At 30.3% G+C, this 24007-nt stretch overlaps 1 protein-coding gene across 5 annotated transcripts in view; it reads left to right on the top strand.

Moving 5' to 3' along the window:
- The window catches only part of LOC129960369 (lactadherin-like), a 137215-nt gene extending 128165 nt beyond the window's left edge, over positions 1 to 9050 (top strand). For all 5 annotated transcript variants that reach the window (XM_056073787.1, XM_056073811.1, XM_056073802.1 and 2 more), the window contains exon 11: positions 8396 to 9050. In XM_056073787.1, the coding sequence (XP_055929762.1) occupies positions 8396 to 8658 (263 nt within the window). In that variant the 3' untranslated portion in view covers positions 8659 to 9050. The remainder of the gene's footprint in view (positions 1 to 8395) is intronic.
- The last annotated feature ends 14957 nt before the right edge of the window (positions 9051 to 24007 follow it).

Raw genomic sequence — 24007 nt, 5'->3', positions numbered from 1 at the left:
CAATCGCAGTTCAAATAAATGTTAATATTCTAGACATGATGATCATCATACAGTCGCTCCAAGCCAAACTCGGACATCAAAGAAAAGATACTAATACAATCAAAATTTGTAAACTAAAAATGATAAGAAATTTAATTAAATGAATTTTCAATAGCATATTTATTACAATTATAAAAGCAAATAACAAAAATTATAAATTAATTCATTTTAACCAGAAATTATGGCAAAAAGCAAAATAAAAGAAAATAATGCACAAGCCAAACTCGGACGGATAAGAAAATTTTAAAAACTAGTAAACATTTGAAATGAATAATTGTTTTATATGCAAGTCCTTGTTTTTATAACCATTTTAAGACACTTAGGCATAAATTAATTTTTTCACAAAAATTAATTTCAATATTTTTTCATTCCTGCAAAAATACTTTTTTCAATTCATCTTTACAGGAAATGGTGTGTTTTCAGACTTTTTTTTTCAGGTATTTCAATAAATTTTCGATGGAATTTATATCGGGGCTTTGGGGTGGAGTGTCCATAACGAGAGAACAATTATATAGAAGCCAGGAACGCACTCGATAAGCATTATGTTTCGAATCATTATCCTGATAAAATCGCCAGTTGTTGGCAAGAGAAAGTTTCAGCACACATTATTGAAAATTTTTCTTTAAAATGTCTTGGTATACATTCTGATCCATTCTCCCTTCAATAAAATACAGGGTTCCTCATCCAGTAGTTGAATTCGAGCCCCTGACCAATACTGATCCACCACCATGCTTCACAGTTGCTTACAAATTTTTTTGTGCGAAATTACTCCTTCGATTTTCTCCAGACGCAAGGCTTGCCATCGGGTCCAAAAATTACGAATTTGCTCTCACCAGTAAATAAGACATTTTTCCAATAAGAAAAATCCTTGTTTTCATGTTCCTTGCGAATTTAAGTCCTTATTTTGCGAATTTAAATCTTAGTCTGATTTCGCTTTCTTATGAAAAGCTTATCTGATTTTTCCCCCATTGAGATCTGCCTTATGGTGCACATTTTTATATTGTTCATGGGCTAAATTTTTTTCCTAATTCCTTTTTAGCAATAATAAATGGGTATGGTGCACTAAGTAATGGATTTGCTTTTACTTTTCTGATTAAATATCGATCATCTGCTTCTTTGAAAATCTTATTGTGGGCTGACTTAGGCATATTTTCTACCTGATTATTGGTTTTAAAGCATTTTATGATGTCATTAAACATTGAATGACTTCTGTGGGCAATCTCTGTTATTTCTGGCACTTTCTTTCCATTTTCAGCATGCTTAATAACCAATTTTCTTAAATCAACGCTCGTTTGGCCTCTTTGCCCTGATATTTTAATTAAATTATTTTTTAATTCCACAATAAATGAAAATAACACAATTGGAAAGTTCCCCTGAAGAATTATAACATTAATCGTAAAAGTGGAAGTAATTTTTACCCAATAAGTTGCAATTATTTTGTGCTTAATTGTGAGATGTCCAAGTTTGGCTTACGGACACTTTTTCACAAATTATAATTTTATGACTAAATTTTTAATTATAATTTATGAATCGGCACTATTTGACTTTGTTTTCAGTTGTACAATGCATTCACTGTCAAAAAAAAAAAAAAATTTTTTTTCTATTTCATTTTAACTAAAATATTTTGGCAGAGCAAGTTTTTTTCCTGTGGTGTCCGAGTTTGGCTTGTAGCGACTGTATATACACCGAAATAATTTGTTATTTCCCGCTATTAAGTGTTAAAAGCGAAGAGTTTCACAGATGCACCATTTTACGTAAATTGCTGATGCATGAGTTTTCGTTAGAGAAAATTTATTTTTTGAAATATTTAGCTTATGTCTATTTTTTTCGGTCATTAAGAGAGAAAAAAGTTATGTATTTCATATCATTTCAACTTTATTCGATCTATTAAGTTTCTCTGAAAGTTGGGCAATATTAAGCCCCATTTTTTTTTTAATTAAGTGTTTAATACTTGAATGCACCTGCTTTTGCATGCATTTATACGTTAAACGTACGCACAAAACAAGGATTTTCAGTTCTCAGCTAATTCTGCTCAAAATTCATCCTTTTGAGCATATTAAAATTAAATGTAACAATATTCGCGAGAGATTAAGATTCATTCATTTTGGATAAGTTTAAAACGCAAATAGTGAAGAAGTTACTGTAAGATAAATAAAAGAAAATTTTCAATGAATAAGTTTTCATTGCATATCAAAGCGGTTAATCAATCTTTTTTATCATCTATTAGAAGTGGCTAAAAATGACTTCATATAATTCCGATGCTACTATCTTAATGATTTCATTTGTATCTATTCAATTTCACACTCTGAAATACATGCAGATTGATTATTTAATAGTATTATATATCATCTTCGATTTCATAGTGCAGACTTCAAACTTTTATCAAACTGGAAATTCAGTAGGATTTAAAAATATGCAACGACAATTACATGTGCTGAAAATAAAAGCAAATAGAATTGTATGGTTATAGCATAGAAATAACATCCGAATTTAACTAAAGAGAGCAGATGGCAAATTAAATGTTTTAACTCAAAAAATATTACATTTTTATCATGTTTATTCTTTCTCAAGTTTCATAGTCTAAGAAAAAAAATGCAATCTTTAAACGTTCTCGAAAGAATTGTTAACATTTCATACCCTTGTCAAATTTAGAGAATGCTTGTTGTAGAATTTTTCCGGGACAGATATCAAAATCTGACAATTCCATCATACTATGCATGGTATGCTAAATTATATAGTTGCTTTCCAATCTGAATTACATTTTATAAAATCTTAATATAGACCGAAAATAATTCATAACTTTGTGATTCCAGTCGGGTAACTTATGGAAATACAAGAGAATTGACATGCTGAAAAAAATTCTATGAACTATTCTATGATAAAAGTTGAACAATGAAAAAAAATTCTAAGAAATGGATTCCAAAAAAAAAAAAAAACAACGCGGATATAATGATTCAATTATCAGATACCTCCGATTTAGCATAAGTTCCTTAAAAAATATTTCAGTAATAAATAAATAAATAAAATAAAATAAAATAAGGGGAGGGGGTGATTAACCCAAAAGTCAAATGAAGTCTTCATTTTGGTATGATCGGCGTATATACACGTTGTGTAAAATAAAAAATTACCGTTCGATATAAAAACTCAGTAAATAAATGTCATATAAATATCATTTGGTGGCATCTTTTCTTTAAAATACGGGTAAACCTACTATGTATTTAAAAAATAATTAAATTAAATTCTTTGGTAGAGAAATTATTCCTCGTACAACTTAACAAGATGAGTCGATTATTTGCTCTGATGCACCGGGTATTCCCAGTATTTCATTTGTAAACTGAAATTTCCTTGTTATTTTAATTATATATCCAATATTCCTCTATAACAATTGCAACGAAATAAATAAAATGCATGAATTATGAAATCCCTTAATAATTTCCGGTTCGTCGAACAATGTTATAAGTTTCAAAAAGAATTTTCTTAGATTTTAACTATTGCAGACGTTAAAGTTGACTGATCATTACAAGACGTATAAGTACAATTGCAAAACCTACACGTATCTTCGGAAAACATTTCCCCAGCTATACCATCTACACTGAAGTGCCAGAAAAACTGGTACACCGATCTGATATCGTGTAGAGCCCCCACAAGCATACAGAAGTGCCGCAACATGACATGGCATGGATTAAATTAATTTTTGAAGATATTCTGCAGACAGTTCACACCATGATTCCTTCAGGGCAGTTCACCTCCATGGGAGTGCGAGGTGGTGGAGATCTCTTAAGGACAGCGTGTTGCAAAACATCCCAGATATGCTCCATAATGTTCATGCCGGAAGAATTAGGTGTCCAAGAAAGGGAACGAAATTTAAAAGAGTGCTCCTCAAGCCAATGTAGCCCTGTGGGGTGGAACATTGCCCTTTTGAAATTGTCCACGTCCGTCGGAATGTTAACGTATCGGTGACGTGTCATAGTTGAGTCTAGACGTATCAACGGTCTCAACTGCACACGCCCCATACCATCACAAAGCCTCCACCAGCTTGAACATTTTCTTCTAGGCATGAGGGATCGATAGATTCTTTCCATACCGGTACAAGGGCCATCTGCCCGATACAACTGGAAACATGATTCGTCAGAACAAAAAACATTATTCCAATCATTAAGAGTCCAATTACGGTGTTGGCGAGCCCAGGCAAAGAGCAGAGCTTTGTGCGCGAAAATCCAAATTTCATCTCTACTTCGAAAATGCTGTGCCTCATCTTTCGTACGCCGACGATTAGTACCTATTGAAAATCACTTAAATCTTGATAACCTGCTATTGTAACAGCAAGAATCGTTGTAATAGCCTCCTCAGACACATGTTGTCATATATATGCACTGTCGACAGCATAGCATTACGCTGCTTTGTTGAATATCTCCATTATTTGCATACGACTGGATACTGGCGATTGCATACTGGAGACTCCCCACGCATCTATCTTGGTGACATCAGCGCCAAACATCACCTATGGGGTCGTTCATGTTATAATAATAGAGGTATTGACCTCTTAAAAGCAGTGGATGATGAATTCCTCTTGCTCCTTAATGATGGCTCTCCCATTTCTCGTTCAGCTATAGCACTGCTGAGGCCCTTGATGTCTCAATAGTTAGTGCTGACTTGTATTCGAAGTGCCAATGGACTATTTTGAATAATGCGGGGAATAATCACCTTCCTTTTAGAGAAAATTTTTGGAACTTCCCTAAAGCCGATTGGCTTTTGTTTACTGAACTGACCTTTAGTAATGAGAGTTTAGGTAACGACTTTGAGGTTAACTGGAAGTTTTTCAGAGACACTATTACCTCGTCTTCTAAACAATCTATTCCTAGAGGAAACTTCACAAAGCCAAAGAAATTGTTTTCATTCAACACTATCCGGAGATCTCAGATCTCATCAGAAAAAGGAAACTGTTTCAAGATCTCAAAAGTTCTTAAGGTGAAGAAAAAAGAATCAAACTTAACAAAATTAATGCTGAAATTAAACCCTCCTATGCTGTCAACAAGAGAAAATCCTGGAGGGATACTTGTGGGAATATCGACTCCAGAACCTCAAACATTAAGTTGTGGAATCTGGTGAAGGCTCTAGATAAACTTAAACTTCAAGAGGAAAAGCGTAATACAATTTTAGGTCCAAATGGATACATTCTCGAAAATGATAAAGGAGCCGCTGACTTATTAGGCGATCACTACAGATAAGTGAGCAAATTAAATTTTGATAGTGGTGACAAATTGATTGAAACTTCCACGAGATACTCGATCCATAGGTGCCGTAGCTCAGACCTTGGTGATCCTATTTTCATATCTGACTTTACAATGTATGAGTTGATCTCTTTTGAAGGAAGTTAATCCCAAGAAATCCCCAGGGCCTGATAATATTCATGGTCAAATGCTTTTGCATTTACGACCTAGAGGTAAAAAAATGGCTTTTAGATGTATTTAATCACTCGTGGAATAGAGGCAGAATACCAAAGGACTGGAGAAAGGCCATAGTCATTCCAATTCGGAAGGCTGACAAGGCAGCTAGCTCTCCATAGAGTTACCGTGCCATCTCCTTGACATGTCTATCTTCTTCTATGCAAATTAGTGAAGAAAATGTTGCTAAATAGACTTACCTTTTATCTAGATGCTAATGATTTGCTACCGAGGGACCAATACGGTTTCAGAAAAGGTCAAAATACCATTGACAAAGTTTTATATTTTTGCCAGAGTGTTAGAGATGCCCAAAATTGCGACCTACTAATCACACTGTGGCTACCTTTTCGGACCTGACTAAGGCTTTTGATAGGGTTTGGCACAATAAACTTGTTGTCAAATTATTCGGTGTGAAGGGAAAGGCGCTGCCTTGGATCGCGGCCCGAGATAATAGGGTCTTATTTAACAAGGTCCTTTCTAGAGATTTTAGACTTAGACATGGAATCCCTCAAGGTTCAGTTCTAGGACCAATGCTTTTTTCATTATTTTTTTTCGGTATTAAAAAAGTGATATCTAAAAGATGCAAATTTGGAATATTTGCCGATGATGTTGTCCTCTGGCAGTCTGGAACCGATATCAAGACAATTGAAGATAACAGTCTCACACTCAGGGATGTGAGTGACTTTGCCAAAGAGCACAAATTGATCTTTAATGCTACTAAATCTGTTACTAGTTTTTCTCTACTAACAGACATCTTTATAACTACCAACTTATACTTGTTCTGAATGGCCAGACATTACACTATGAAAAAAAACGCTAAGTACTTGAGATTTATAACAGATCAAGAGTTTCTTGGTAACAGCCACATTCAAGCCTTGGAAGTGAGATATAGAAAGCGACTTAATATTTTAAAATATATATATCTGGAAGTGACTGGGGAGCAGACGCTTCTACTTTTAAAACGACTTATACCTCTCTCTCTCTCTCATTAGACTAATATTGGAATGCGGGTTTCCCATTTACTTCTGCGCGTCAGATTCTAATTTAAATAGGCTAGAAAAGGTTCATACTAGTGCAGTGAGAATCCTCTCGGGCTTGAGGCGTAGCTGCTTCGACAATGTAGCCCTTTATGAGTATGACCTCCAGCCACTTCGCCTGTGGAGAGAGGCGTCTCTTTTGAAATACTGTTATGAACTCATCAGCTATGGAAACCAGAATAGAATCGCTCCCTATCTCAGAAACTGGAACTTCAACCAAAGACTGAAAAGAAATAGTCCCTTCTCCCAAGCAGTTCTGCAAAATATAGTTAGTTTGCCACCTTCCTGTCGGATTGAACATCACTGACTGAGGCCGTGTTTCAGCCCCGTCAACGAATTCAAAGGAGTATACTTTCATATTGAACTACTGAACCCTACCAAAAAAACCGCGGATAACCCTGAGTTTATGAGACAAATGGCCTTAGAAACGATCAATCACATTCCAACAGCCGCCCTTCAAATGTACACTGATGGTAGCAAGAGTGAACAGGGCACTCTAGTAGCGGTGTCTTCATCAGTACTGACACTTCTAAATATTGCTTCAAATACAGAAATTCTGATTACTGTTCTGTGTTCAGATCTGAACTTATCACAATTAAGAATGGCCTTAATTTTGTCGAGGGTATTACAGACCCTGATTTTACAACTATATGGATACTCACTGACAGTAGATCCTCAATTCAACACCTTAGTAATTGGAAGGAAGCTGGTGACAGAGCTGGGTTGTCCATCTTAACTCTTACCAAGAGACTCTCTGGTAATTTTGAAGTCCATTTCCAATGGGTCCCATCCCACTTTGGTATTTCTGGCAACGAGATGGTTGATACTCTGGCGAGGGCTACTGCTCTTGATGCTCCTCATTCAGATAAGTGTTACACCTTCAGTGAGGTTTTCTCAGAACAAAAGAAATTGAATAGGGACTTCTAGAAACTCTCTGGATCATTGGTATTCCAGGAAGAGCCCTGGTGGTGCTCTTCTTTTCAAGGGTAACACATGTCAGCAGACTTGTCTCTCTCGTTTTGCCATGGGCACTTGAGGTCTCTCTCCTTTGAGCAAGGACAGAAAGTTTTAAAGACTTGCACCAAGTGTAAGTCTACCCAGACTTTCTCTGAGCATATTTTAATTTGCATCGATTTTAAATTGGACGTTATGTTTTCCAAACTTCTATTGTCTTTAGATTTTCTGGAAGTGTTTGGACTTATGGAGTTGGTTTGACATTGTAATACCAACTAGTAAGTACTCAGTAACAACAGCAACAGAAACGTAAAATGTCAATCATTGTAGCAGGTTTGCACTTGTTATTCCGTCCAATGTCTGTTGTGATTTTACAACTAATCTGAGATTTTTTGCTAATAAAAGCGATAATGAGTGGAAAAATTCAGAAGAAAGGGACATTGAAGATTTGGTTCTCAGCTTACCATGTAAATTTGCATGATGATGAATATTTCCACCATACTGTTTTTAATTATTTTATATTATATATTTATACTAGGATTTTTAAAAATTTTTATCTTTTATCTAGAGCATGAATTATATCCCCCTGAAAGAAAAAGCAAAGAAAAGTTAACAATAATGATATAACAAAGGTAGAAGGGAGAGGTGTTTTTGAAGCTGTAGAACTTAATTTTGGTGCATTCGTCTCACGTCTATGAAAGCGACGGAGGGAAAAAAAAAAAAAAAAAAAAAACTTAACCTTGGTGCTACTTAATTTTTCCTCTCCTCTAATTAGAAAAAAATAATTTTAGTTAAAAATTCAATACCAAAATTTTTTGATCCAGTTCTGATAAAATCATTTTTAATTAGTTTTCTTTAATTGTACAACATTAAACTCGACCCCCGTTCCATGGTGTAACAATTTCATGTCTTTCATTTCAGACCGCACAAACGTATACAAAGAATACATCTACAACCTCGAAAAACTGACGGTTTTCGTGGAGAACAAGGCGAGACTGGAAACCAGTACCAGCGGCTCAAAGTGCGCATCCATTTCGAGACTCAACAATGCTCTCTTTCGAAGAACACTACACTTCGAATGTCCAGATCACCTCATTGGAAGATACGTGTACGTCAAAGCATACGGAGTGCCAAGGTGGAACAGGCTGTACTCGGCCATACTGTGCGAAGTAAGAGTCTACTGAGAAGACTCTTTCTCATTCATATAGTTCGCAGACATTACAAGGAAGATTTAGTCAAGTTTTGGCTAGTAGATTTGTTGAGTAAGCAGCTTTTTTGTGAAATGATTCGAAAACGAAACTCTGCATTCAGTTGGCTAGAATGTAATCTATAAAGAAATCTTTGTTTCAAACGTCACAATTAGGGTTAAAATGTGTTAACAAGTATTATGTCAGAAAACATTCATCATTAAAGAATAATAAATTTTAAAAGTTATTTTTTGTAATATGCACTTTTAAGTGAGGTTGTGTGGCTCAGTCATGCTCTTCTCAACCACATTTTATGCTACATATCAGAAAAATGTTCGGAATTCTTAAATTAAGGGGTTTTTCAAATAAAATGGAGCAAAAATATTTAACGTGTGCTTCTGGAAAATTATAGAGAATTAGTGTAAACAAAAGTAATAAAATTTGTCCGAATTTTATTAACATTTCTGAAATAATTGCACTAAAATTCATCTTTTTGCATCATAAACATCCTTCATTGATGTATTTTATTTTTGTAAATATAGTAAACCTCTTTAGTACGTTGCCCTGCCTTGATCCCACAATACATTTCTATTAATTTCATAGACAACACCATCTTGTCAAATATTTAAAAGTGTGTTGCTTTAAACGACATGGAAAAAAAATCAATTCATAGTGACTAAAAGTCTGAAACTAACAAAACAAATTAAAATTTGAACTTCTTTGCAAACTTTTTTTTTTTTTAATAATGACCATTGCAATTTTAAAAAAATTCTTCCAGCTGTAATATTATCCGATATATCGCAATTTAGATATCTCATATATCGAACAGTCTTTAGTACAAATTGAAGAAAAAAGTAATATCTGCATGGCGTGACGGATTTAAGTATTTTGTGATCTTGGACAGTGCATATTACGAAGTTCTTCTTTAAATAAATTTGTATCTTTCTGTCATTACCATGTTCAAAATATGTGATTTAAATTAATTAAGTTGATTTTTTTAATTTATTTATTTTACTAACTTTGAGAAAAATCGTTAGTTTTAATTTATCTATTAGTGGCCACTAGCGAGCAGCAAATCCACCAGAAATACTGTTTTCAAATAAATCGTTAGATATAATATCCATGATTCCGTCAAATCATTTGACATCAGTCTTATTACTATCGTCTTACTTACATTCTATTTACTGTGTGCAAGAACCTTTCTAAGTTCTATAACATTTCTTTAGCATCACAGGTTCTATAACATTCTATAACATCATAGCGTTATTAAAAGGGTAAATATCTGATACGTTTCGCTTCTAAATGTCAGGGTATTGTAACTTTCTTTTAATCGGTCTTGCAAACACAGACATTAAGCAGAATCTTTCTTTAACATTTCAACAATCAAAGAAAGCTATGCATTTAAATTTTTGATGAAACAATGAAAGCAGTTTGAATTTCAGGATAAAAAATATAATCTATTGTTGAAAATTAGGCAAAAAAAAAAAAAAAATCAAATGCAGAAAAATTCGCACGATTATTAAAATGGTATTAATAAAAAGGCATTAAAAAATGAAATGTAAAATTTTTATGCAGCAATATTTTCGAAAGTTATCGCGGGAAAACGCCAAAATTCAGCTTAATTTTTAATTAAAATTGCTCCTAGGTACATATTTTCATTTTTGAAAATATAAATGTTCCAAATTTGATAGCTGTAGGTCAAACAGTCTGGCCTGCAGAGTGCCAACACACACGATTTTTTATTATTTGTAGAGATTATCACTGCTATCTGCCTAGCGCCCACGTTTCTACAAAATACTAATAAAGCATGGACATAACATTTATAAATATTCTACTAAGTAAAAACAATAAGTCATACAGAAATTTATCCAATTATATTTGATAAAATACTATCGTAACAATAAAAAATAATTGCATTTTTACCAGCTAATTTATTTAATAACTATGGAAATAAAAGTTTTTAATTGACATTGCGGTTCGTTCTCTTAAATATAATGGCCTTAAAGAGTTGACTAGTCCAAAAGCCATCACGATCCCAAGTAATCACTCAAGGAGAAATTCTGCAATAAAGGTATTGCCATTATAAATATCTGTTATGCAATTATTTTTTCGAAAAAAAAAAGATAATAAATTTTAAAATTTTGGAAATCCCATTAATATGGCTCGAAATTATAAACAAAATATATAAAATAATTCTTAAATTTCAAAAAAAAAATTAAATTAACAAGATGATAACAATTTGTATCAAAATTCTCTGTAGTAGTTAGTACACTACTTTGAAGTGGACCCTAAAACGATGTATTAAAGATAATTTATTGTATATGTACACTTAGGGTCATCTTTTTATTTTTCTATTCATCAAACTTTCTTCGTTTTTGACTCTTTTGGCAAGGCACATTTTATGTACAGTGATCATGTTTATAAAGTTCGGAAGCTGCAAATTGATTTTTAGCATTTCAAATATCCATACAAACAGATACAAATTAAATATATGAAACTGAATGAGTTTTGTCTCCCACGCCAATGTATTTCAAAATATTAGAAGTTCTTTTGGAGCTTTAATCAATTTCTTAAATTCTAATATTCACAAAAGTTCATTCATCTCAACCTGTCAAAGCATTTGCAAACGTTCATAACTTCCGATATAAATAAATTCTCAGAAACAAAATCAGGGGTTATACAAATAACGTAGTAAAGGCGAAAAGAAAAATATGTTCCTTACCAAAAAATAATTTCAACACAAGCAGCACACAATCCCATCTGTTTGAAACAAATCTGTCAAATTATAGGGGAGACCGGGGTTAGTTGTGACACTTTATTTTCCAAGAACCTCTTGTGTAAAAGTACTCTCTAAAGCTTGGTCTAGTTTAGGGATTGCAATATCGGACCAAAAGTTCAATACCGGTATTCGGTATTTTTGAGATCTTACAAATTTAATTACCGGTAGTAGAAATTATAGAAAAAGAAAGAAAACACAAGTGTTTCTTTGTTTTATTTGCCAGTTTTAGTAGAGAGTGTAAATATCACAAAAAATAATTTGTAACTTATAAATTATAACATTATATAAAGAATCACAAAAAAGGAAAGGAACATCTTATTTATTTAAATCACAAAAAGTTTAAATATCACTATTCAGTCTGTGATACTATTACAAATTTTTGAAATGTGATCTTAAAAAACATAATGCATCCATTGTACTGTCATTAAGCCTGGAACGTAATTTTGTGCAAAAATGACCAGCTGTCGAAAACGCTCTTTCGGCATCTACGCTAGTTAGTGGTACTGTTAGCAATGCGCGAAATATTTTTTCCAAGTATTTACCTCATCCTCAAATAAATCGATTTCTTGTCGGATGGTTTTAGATATAGCTGTTTTCTGTATTGTATTTTGGTTTGTTGAGATTTTTTTTTTATCGCTAATTCTAATTTTTATTCAAGAGACAATTCCTTTTCACTACCGACATGAGTGTCATCATAATCTTCGATAACTGTACCAAATTCTTCTGAATGTGGATAGGTTTGTGGGTAAAATTTTAAGAAAATTTACTATAAACTTGATCAGATTTGAATTGGTTAGTCTCTTATTTTCAAAATCCTTATAATTATGTAAATACTGTAAGACATTTTCTATTTCGGTATGTCTTTCTTCTGTGCGATTTTTCAATGTAATATATGTCTTCAGATAGTGATGATGTGTTCTGTTCTTTCAGTGACTGCAACATGAAATGTATTGTTGCATTAGCTGTTAATAAATTAAAATCACTCCGACATAATGCCTCAACAGCCAGTTTTATTAAAAGTAGAGCCGATACAGCTCTGGATATTAAGTCGAATTCACCATCTGAAAAATTAGTTTGCAAGTTTAAGTCGATTATTGCTTTTTGGATTGGATTTCTCAGTTTCAAAAATCCTTCCTTCATTAGGAGTAAACTGTTCCAACGTGTTTTAAAATCTAATATTAACATATATTCTGTTTTATTTTCAGTTAGCATATATTTTTGTAATACGGCAATTTTTGTAGGAAAACGTTTAAATATCTTTCGTTTAACAATAATAAATGTTTAAACAATTTTTCGAACTTTATAAATTACAGGAAGCAATTCTTGATGACTTAATATTTTATCCTCATTAGCAATATCTTAAACAATTACATTGTCATTATCTTCATTGTCAATATCACTCACTCTGTTCAAAGTCGGAATCCGAAGTTTCTATATCCACAGTATTTGGATTCTTCTGTTCTTTATTTTTTTGGTATAATGTATCTGTTACTCCTAATTGAATTCCATGAGCATAGCACAATTGCTAATTTGCGCCAATCAACTTTCGAACTTTTTTTCCATAACTGTTGCTCCGTCAGTCGTTATGGATACAATATCTTTCAGGGATAATTCATATTTCGCTAATTTAGATTTAAGCATTTCCACACATTTTTCGGCAGGCATACTTCCCGAGATATGTGTAAATTCTATATTCCATTTTTTTTTCTGAATGAGTATTTATATTTTAATAGCGTCTACTTCTTAAAATTGTCCATTCATCAAATGCAAGACTAAATTTTTTACCATTTACTTTTAATTGTATTAGCTCGTGTTTCAAAAAATTGCGAACACCGTTACTGTAGTTTATAACAGTTCTTCTTATAGTGTTAAATCGATTTTGGTAAATTTTTAAAACCTCTGGCGGATAGTGATTTTCTTAATTCCATAGAACTGCAAAACACTCGAAATGGCAAATCATCTAATGCTGTCATTTTACTTATAAATTCATCCAAATTATTTTTTAAAAATAATCTAAAATCCCAAATGGCTTGGGCTTAATCCCTGATGGCTTAAATTTGTATCTTCATCGCAATTTGATTCTTTCCTCTTTAACAAATTTATATCATGTTTTGTTTTTAAATATGTATGGAGTCCGCTTGTACTTCCTCCGTTCACTTTAATAACTCTTGAACATTATTTACACTGTGCCACCATATTCTTTTCATCATATAAATAATGAAAACAAACCGAAGTATTTAAAGTTATTCTTATTCATTATTACGGATTATTAGTTATGAATATATATATAATAAATCTGAAAAATATTTTGAACCCTGAAGTATGATATGCAAATACAATGTGAATAACAAACTCACCAATTAAAAAAAAATATCGAAATATTACGCACTTTCTACACAACTACAACCTTGTTTTCACAGATACGAATATCAGACTACGAATCCTGCGCGTTTCCAGTATCGCTCGGAGCTGTAATAAGATAGTTTTGACCCGCCACCTTGGAAGATTCATTAACAGTATTTTATCACTTCTCTTGATTGTACGATGCGGCTTTGTATTCATAGCCTAACTAATTTCGCCTGTTAGGGAAACATAAAAACAAAAACGTATACTATTTTTCTATGTTGGCGATCCCTGAACATATAGTGGAGACAATTTAAAAAATTTTAGTAAATACCGAAAAAACGATATTTAAACTTGTGAATACCGGTATTACAAATGTCTCAAAATGCCGGTATTCGGTATTGCAATCCCTACTCCAGTTATAGAAGAAACGTAACTTATTTTGAAAAACGATTACACGACGATAATTCAATAGCATTAAAGTTTCACATATATATGTATATTGTAAGGACCACCAGTACACACACCACAATGGATATATTACGGGAAGTACTTGCGATGTACAATATGTTAGGAATAAAAACGAACATCTTTGTTTTTTTATAATTTTGTAATTTTTATCGAATAACAACAGTTCCATGAACTTTATAATGCACTTGAACCTACATTTTGTCGTCGGGATCTAGAAATACCCTTATTTCCTGTGGATTGACATTAGCCTCTTCTCTCTCTCAGTTAAAGTATAGGAAAATTTCTAATTAAAAAAAAAATTGCTAGTGATGTAGGTTGATATGTCCTGTTTTTGCATCACTATAATTCTGCAACATTCCATCCCTCATGTAAGTTGGTTGGCTGTGATGCTGACGGCAAAAAGTTTCCATTATCAAAAATTGCCTTATTAAATTAACCCGACTCCAATTGTGAAGAAGCCTCCCTAATATTTGATAATTATATTGACAGGGCCTTTTTCACTATAGAAAAAATGTCACGCGAGGCCATAATCTTTCAAGAAATGTTCCTCATTCATGAATCAATGGGAGCATTGGTGAATTTTTTGGACACAGATCAGTCTAATGTTTGCAATTTGTTATGTGTGGAGAGGGAAAGACAAAAGAATCATTCCATATTTTTTTCGATAAAATTCAATATTAGGAGGTCGAGATGATCCTAATGATTATCAAGGTGGGCACGCCTCTATTACTGTTGCATGAATATCTGCATAAAATTTATTCACCAAGATTGCACTTCTTTCATGTGTTTGAGAGGAGGTAATGTTTTAAATTTTTCTCAGAAAAAAAAAAAGAAAAAAGGTGGGGGGACAACAAAAGCAAGAACCAAAGTGATGCCCTTTGCTTATGTTGCGATCCCTACCCAAACTCGTCTTTTGACAATTACCTTTCTTGGCTTCTGATCCTTTGTCAACACAATTTCTCCAAAGTTGTAAAGATCTTGATATTAAAATTTGAATATACGGGAAAAAGAATAAAAATTTATCTATACAGTGCCCATTAAAGCTTCTACTTCTATCCAGGCTAGCCGTCTGTAGTAAGAGTAAGAAGATTTCAGCTCTACCCATTAGAAAAGCCGACACCAGTAACTTTTCCAGTCTGGAATTTTTATTTTACTTTTGAGTAACGATATACTAATATCTATCTTCCTTAGTAGTAAGATAATATATTTTCGAAACATTGTCTATATACTATTAAAGCTCCATCTTTTTTTATTAACAGTGAAAACCCAAATAGGTTTTTATATATAGGCAATGTTAGATACAATTTACAAATTATATGCAGCAGCATCAAGAAATACTTTTGACAAATAAAATTTATTGTTGATGTAATTAAGTTCAGTTATTCTTAAATTAGAAAATTATGATTAGAATTACAACTTACCTACCAGCAATATTCATTTTACTGCAAAATCTCTGGAATGTCATGAAATTAATTTCACATTAACTAGTTGTCTTTCACAACGAACAACCAGTCATCACTTCTTCCGTTGCCTCCAAGAAAGTATTTCACGTGCGAATGTGACTTCATTAATCTTCCTTTTACAGTTACTCGTATAGTTACACTATAACAACTATATCCAACGGAATTTTAGCAAGTTTAAATATGTGGTATCATTATCTAAAATTGAGGTTTACACAAGCCCTCTTTTTTGCTACTAAATGCAGGCAATTCTAAAATCTACAAAGAACTCTCTCTCTCTCTCTCTCACACACACACACAAAAAAAAAATCTTAATGAAATTTAGATATTTTTAGTAAATACTAAATTTTATGAGCCTCCGCACAAAATTTGTATTTATAACTGTCGGCTGGCATAATTGTAACAAATAAAAAACAAGTTTACAATGACTTCATATGATTTTTCCAATAAATGCCTAATAAAACAATTTTTACTATTTCTGTTGCTTTTTTTTTTTTTTTTTTTTTTTAAGTTCAAGCCCATTAAACTAATATTTCAAGCATGCAAATCTTTGCTTTTATATTTCACTTTTTTTTAATGTTTATTATAATAAACCACTTTTGATTTCAAAAATTAAAACTCTTAAATTTCTTGAGAATTTTTTTTACATATTTATAAATAATTTATAACATTTCTTGCCATAATTAAGCAGAAACCACCTCCCCTCCCATCTTACCCAAAAAAAATCAGCTACCTCAAGATGTGAGCAGCCTATGATAAATTTCTTGTAAAGCTTTCTTTTCAACAATTGAATTTTTACTAATTGTATATTTTAGTAAACACCCAAAGAAATATGAAAAAACATTCAATACACACGAAACAAAATGTAATTTGAATCATTAAAGACAAGAAGAGTTGAAACAAGATGCTAAGAATATACCCAAAATTTATTTCAACTATTTACAAACAGTCAACAATAAAACTGTATGATACAAACTTGCAAGAATGAATTTCCATTTTCCTATGATGAAAATAGAGTGCAAATAAAACATGCAGATGCAATGGCACCTTTCAAAACTGGAATAATGAAAAAAAAAAAAAATTGAATACTAAACATCTTCACAAATAATAAAACATGATCGGGTCGAAACTACAATAATTCAATAACTACTACAATAAACTGTATCCATAAATGAAAAAAAGGATGAAAAATTATGAAAAAGCCAGTTGTGGAAGATGAAGAACTCTCGGTAGAAAAATTGCTGGCATACAAAAGTGGAATACATTTTAAAATTTATTCTTATAAGCATAATTTAACAAACTTCTATTGTAATGATATAGAATATGCTACTGTACAAAGCACATAAGGCAGATCCTAGGCATATCGGATTTGTATTTTGTTCTAGATGTAAGCATATATATGTTATATCTTAAGAGGCATCCATTCATACTCTGAACAACAATCACATTTCTTAAAAAAGCTCCCATTAGAGCAAAACATTGAGATGTATACTTTCTAACCATTCAGATATACTTCTAAACATATAAAACTTCATATTTCATTTTCACTTATTATTGCAGACATGGTTACTTCAGAAAATACAGAGTAGCGATAAAAATTAGTCCTCTATAATAATCTTCTGCATTATGTCACTCAAAGGTGAATTTCATTTCATTCTTATGCAAGCAATCAAAACAGTTCAAGATAAAATTAAATCGATCTCAATCTTAGATTTCCAGTCATCCTGTTTTTGATTATTGCATATCACTTAATGATAATAACAAACCTCAAAAAAACTTCTCTGGAAGGCTTCCAATATGGCATCTGTCTCATTTTGAAATAATTATCTATAAATACTGGATTCATATTTTAAGCAGCAAATTTCATTTCATTATTTACTGCATGTTCCTAATTTGGACTTCAAAAATATATCAGATTTAAAATAATCTGTACATTACACATAAATAACTAAATAAATTCAGTTCATAATTAACATTATTAAAAGATGTATTTTTTACATATCATGACAAGGCAACTTTTACATGACTTCTCCACCATTTTAAATACAAAATCGCATTTTAAATTTAATCATCTCTCAAGGCCAAAAATCTAAAAATAATTACCAATAGAAAAAAATTAAACACAGATGCATACAATATTTGAACTCAATAAAAATAAGAATTATAATTATACATTATTTGAATACTATCATAAATGACAGCTTCTTACAATCCTTTGTATAGAACATAATAACAATTAGAAGTATTTTATACACATGATGCATAACAAATTTTATTAATATTTTATCTCATGGATAAAAAAAATATAAATTTTTATTCACACAACTGGCTGAATGAATATTAATTATTGAGCATGAATTGAATAATAATCAGGCTCTTTTTACAAATATATATATATATAGTACAGAAACACAATTCGATGTCTCACAGTTGCATAGATTCACATCCAATAATGTTCAGTTTGTTATAGCGAATGGAGAGTTTAAAATTTCATGTTATAATTATTCTATTAACAGCAGATATGAAATGCATGTCATGTATGGTCTTATAATTAACTTTCTGAGGAACTAATCAGAAGCACCCTAATAACAACTAATATATATATGTTTTTTTCTTTTTGCAACATTAACATAACTATAACTTTTTAGATAATATTAAGCACATAACAAGTAAATTATAACAACTGCCAACATAAACTGATTTTTAGAATTAATTGAACATTGTAGATAACTTTCAAATTGATCAGAAAACTTTTTATTCCGCAATTATATATTTAGCTTCTATATCAAAAGAAAAGAAAACCTTTTTCATTAAATTATACACTAAAATAATAAAATTACAGATTCTGAAAATCACCACTAGTACCTTTCCACTCTGCCTTATTTTTTGAAGAAATTCATAAAAATACAATTACTTATCAACAAAACCTCAAAAGTATTATTTTGCATACAGGAAAAATACATGTTATTATTTTTGATTTTATTATAATGTATCATTAATAAAGAGCAATGTATGGATAATTTTTAATTTGTATTCATTTACAAAACTTGCAAATTACACCAGAAAATGCTATTTTCACAAAAGCATACAATTTTATAGGAAATAAGCATTTAGCTCGTTTTTTGCGAGTACTAATTGGCCAAAGTTTATTAAATTCAGTATTTTAAATATATAATAAATAAAAATCTGATCAAAATATATATTTAAGTAAAATACGATAAGAGATTTCCCAAAAAAACATTTTAAGATAGAATTCTAAATAAACACTTAATAAATGAAAAACTACAATTATGACCTATTTACACACATGTATAATTATTGCTAGTACATGCCCAAAAATCTTTGAGCATAATATTTGCATATATTTTCAGGTAAGACATTTATTTGCATGTAAGTTTTCTCCTAGAAATGTATTTGAATGGAATAAAACACTGGAGATCAAAATGGATACATTAGAGATTTAAGAGTAGGGAAGGGGAGTATTTTTTGATAATTTATTTTCAGTTCGATCCGATTGATTTCTTTGCCAGATACTATGTCCAAATTTAAAGCTTTGTAAAAGAACTCGATACATTTGATCAAGTGGTACGAGGGGAAGTGGGGTGAGACAACTATATATATATCATGTTTGTATTCTTTTAAGCAAAATTTAGCGTAAAACCTTTGAAAGACATTTACTGTTCTGAATGAAAAATGTTACCTGAAAAAAATCAATTTGATGTGTACCACCAAGCCTCGGATATGCCAGTCAAATACTGGTTATTAATCAAATAGCATAATAATATAGGTATAATCGAATGCGAGCAAGAAAAAAACTGCTAACAAAAGAGGAAAAGAATTCAATAAAGTTTTCCCATATACAACTTTTAAAAATTTAACAAACATACTATGAAAGGGAAGGAATAACTAAATTTATCTCAGTATTTAGTTATTTTGCTTAAATTTCAGAATGAAATTTATAGGATAATATACATTAGAGCAACATTTGATAAATCATAATAAATCAGTCTCTACCAAATGTCATTTTATCCTAAGTGCAAATAAAGTTGAAATTCCTCTTTATTCATTCTCTTCATTTGCACAGAGGAATGTGAATATTCATAATTAAATATTTGTAAAAATATTTCCCAGGATATTTCTACATCAAATATCCCAGAAAGCAATGAAAAGATATAAGGAGAAAAAATAACTCAAATAAAAATAATAATGTTTACAGTGCAAATAGAATAGCACTATGGAAATTTTATATTGCAAATGTGAACTCTTTGAAAATAAAAGATTTGCAAATGGAATACAAGTCAAATTTTATACATAAATGCATAGTAAATGAACATACATTAAACACATACTACAAAGATAATTCAATTTAAATTTTAGATTTTAAATTTAACTCTTCATGAAAACTTTAAAGGAGTACAGGACATTGAAGTAAATACAAATAGTATCCAACAAATTATCAGACCAATACTTAAATAATTATGAAATTGAGCAAGTTTTTTTTTCTCCCACCTGGAGAAAAAAAAAAAAAAAAAAAAAATTGCTGAATAGTTGATTTGCACATGAAACACATGGAAAGTTTGTATTTTCTCTCCTTCAAATAATAAACAATCTGCTTGAAGAAAATTATTCTTTAACAGATAATAAATTTAATAAAAGAAATTTTAAAAATACTTTCATTAGTGTTTTAAAAATATAGCATTTTAATTATTTTCACCTTTCTCACATATATTTATAATTTTAATTAATATTAGGAAGCTTTCAGTCTCCCCCCCCCTCCACAAATGCACAAACAGTGGTACAATATATATGGAATAAAAATTGAATCAACTGATTAACTGATAATTAAGTCCTCAAAATATAAAAACAGTTCTGTCATCAAGAACAAGAAAGTAGTAAATTAGCATATTAAGAAATGACTGAAAAATCAATTACAAAATTCCATCTATACAAAGATGTTTAAATAAATAAATTTATTAAAATAGAAAAATATTGACTGAATGGAGTTTGATTTATTAAACTATCTCTATCTTAATAAATTTATGCAGCACCTGCATAATTTATTAATCATCTGCACTATAAATTAAATGGTAGGCACACATACAACAATGTCCATAGCACATTATTATATAATGAAAAAGGTATATTAATAATTCATTAACAATAAATATGCATCAAGTCTACAAATGATCAAAATATACTTCTAAGTTTACAATTCACATAAAAGTCAATGTATATTGGACAACAATATAAATTGATATATAATTTGAGACAAGGGGTTTACTTTCTGTTTCATCTTATCTTACTTCTCCCAAGCACAGTTATAAATAAGACTTTTTTTTTTTATAAGCAACAGTTGAATGAAGTAGAATAACTAATTTTCTTCAATAATAAACTGTCAAAATTATTATTTTCAGGCATGATAAAAATTCCTTGCATCATATTTTAAACAGAAATAAGTTCCCATATTTAAATAAAATATGACTAGCTGTCATGAAAGCATTAATGATTAAATAATCCTATAATTGTAGAATGTTTTAAATTTAATAAGATGAACTATAACTGCAAAATTAACCAAGATTATTTTTTATATAAATTTTATTTCTATTTTATGCATATTAGTTTTTTTCACATAAGAAATGTTTCATATAAACCTGTAGTAAAAGAATCAAATGGCTTTGAAAAACTATGAAGATAAGTCTTCACATAAAATCAATCTTGATAATATTAGCCATTCATTACCAAAAACAATTGTTGACCAAACTGAATCGTTCCTAATATAATTCGTTTATTTAAAAGAAAACAGTCACAAATTAATTTATCCATCATAAAATTAAAAAAAAAAAAAAAAAAAAAAAAACTTTTTGAAGGAAATCATCTTTGAAGGAAATACATTTTCATCTTAAAAAGAAAATGATATAATCATTCTACAATAGCAAGAGATGAATTATGATCAATTCTTCTCAGTGAATTTGTGAATATTATCTAACTCAAAGGAAAAATCCTCACTACAATCAAGGAAATACTTTAGAAAATAACAAATGACAGGAAAATTGAGGCTTTGAAAATCAAGATGATTTAAATTATTTTTAATAATTGGATAAAATAAACATCTGCAACTGAAGCTTCAAAATCTCAAATCCTTAATATACGATTCCTCTATATATTATAGTTTAAGAAGCCCCAGTGTACAGGACAACTGCATGAAACTGAAATGGCTTTCTAAAAGAATTTAATACTTTTATCATATAAGTGAAATATGAACTTTTTAAGATTAGAGACTCATAACAATATTTTAAGGCATTACTTACTATATATTAAAAAAAACTTTTAATTATAGAGTACTTAGTTTTAGTTCATGACACAATAATGTTTGGAATGAAAGAAATATATTAAAATCCTTCTGGTCTTAATAGCTTGTTCCAGCTTAGATCTCTACTCTATCATATCAATGTTGTAAAAGTTTATCTCTTCCGCATTCTATGATGTGCCTGCCTTGCACATCGAATTACTGAAATTTAAAAAATCTGCAATAAAGCAATAGTAATAAAGTAATTTCAAATTAAAAACATTTCAATATCTCAAATGCCCTCCGATTATTATAAAAATTAAAATAAATGTCTCAAATATAGTGTGTCATCCAATTAGGAAGATAAATTCGTAGATCAAGAGGTTAAAAGAATAGGTTTTGATTACTGATATGGCACTTGACATGTAAACAAAATTTAATGTAATTTTTCAACACTAAGAGTATGATGCTCTAATATTTTTGTTGTTAAATATGCAATAAGTAGATGTAACAGTAGATGTATATTCACAAAATCAATCTTGCATTTTTTTAATCAAAAAAACAAACCTATATGCAGTTATTGCAAATTCAACACATAATAATTCTCTTTAATATTTTCTATATATTTATAATCTTCAAAAATATTATGTAATGATTTATCATAAGGTAAACTTAGCTTTGCAGCAGTTTCATGACTTCAGTTTCTTTAAAATAATTCACTTCCACTAAAGGTTTCATACCTAGGGAAATATTTTTAATACCCTACATATTCTAAAAGGAATGCATAAAAATTTAATTGCAATTTTTTTTGCACTATAGTAATCAGCATAAAATTGACTAAATTAGACACATCACTTCAGAAATGAATACATATTCAGCTTAAGAATCAGCTTTATTTTACATCATTTTATTCCATTTCTTTTATGCAAAATAATAGAAACAATTCTACCTTACTCAATTCTAATAATCAACTGAGAACAAAAACTGGAATTATCAACTAATGAAAAAGTACCTTATTATGAAATGAAAAGAACGTTTTTTATGGGATCATTTACTTATCTGAACTATTCTCCATTAAATAAACATCACAATAAAATTAAAAAAAAGAATGTAAATACTCATTTAAGAATACTGGATGCTAAGAGAAAAAATAAATTATAGAGGCTGATATAAACAAATATTTAAATGGCTATTTAAAGATCAAATTTGAAAAAGCACAATATGGTTGTGTTTTTGTCTTTGTTGTTGTTGTTTTTTTACACCCTATAAAAACAATAACAAAGAAATTAAAGACAATTCCTCCATTAATATACATATAATGCAAAAATTTGCTGCCAAAATTTAGCTGAGGATTCTGGCTATAATGAAGCCAGTATTTCAAAACTAGAAATCCAAACACAGAATTACAAATTCTTATTGGAACCTGCAAAGAAAGAGCCTTGAATACACACAGAGAATACAAGAAATACACAGAAAAAGTATGCAAATTATTGCTACCTACACATAACTCAAAAGATTGTCAAAACTTGATTACACCTAGACATTAAAAAAAATAGTTAAATGATGAAAATCCTTTAGAAAAGAAATGTCAGAAAAGGATTACAGTAATATGATATGTACTTGAAATGTCAAATTCGGAAGGAACAGTAGAGTTGAACAGATGGCTCACAATGCAAAATAAAATCAAACAGCCTGCATTACTAACATGAGCAAAATGTATAATTAAAAACACAAGTTTAAACAAAATGAACCAAGAGTAGGATTTCATAAATAAGAACAATTTTAATAACCCTATATCCTATTCTTTTAAAATTTATTTTAGCACCTTTAGAAAAACCCTTGTCCAAGAATATGATTTTTAAAACATTTTATGACACTAATGCTATAAAATCTACAGGAAAAATTACTACTAAACTACTACAAAAACTTATTGTATATTTTAATAACTATTATAATACATTAAAAACATTCTTAAAAACACACAACTTTAAAGTTTCATTATAATGC

Source organism: Argiope bruennichi, chromosome 2 (genome assembly GCF_947563725.1).
Source record: "Argiope bruennichi chromosome 2, qqArgBrue1.1, whole genome shotgun sequence".
NCBI classification, from domain to species: domain Eukaryota; kingdom Metazoa; phylum Arthropoda; class Arachnida; order Araneae; family Araneidae; genus Argiope; species Argiope bruennichi.
The sequence above is the reverse complement of the archived record's forward strand: the minus strand, read 5'-3'. Positions and strand labels throughout refer to the sequence as shown.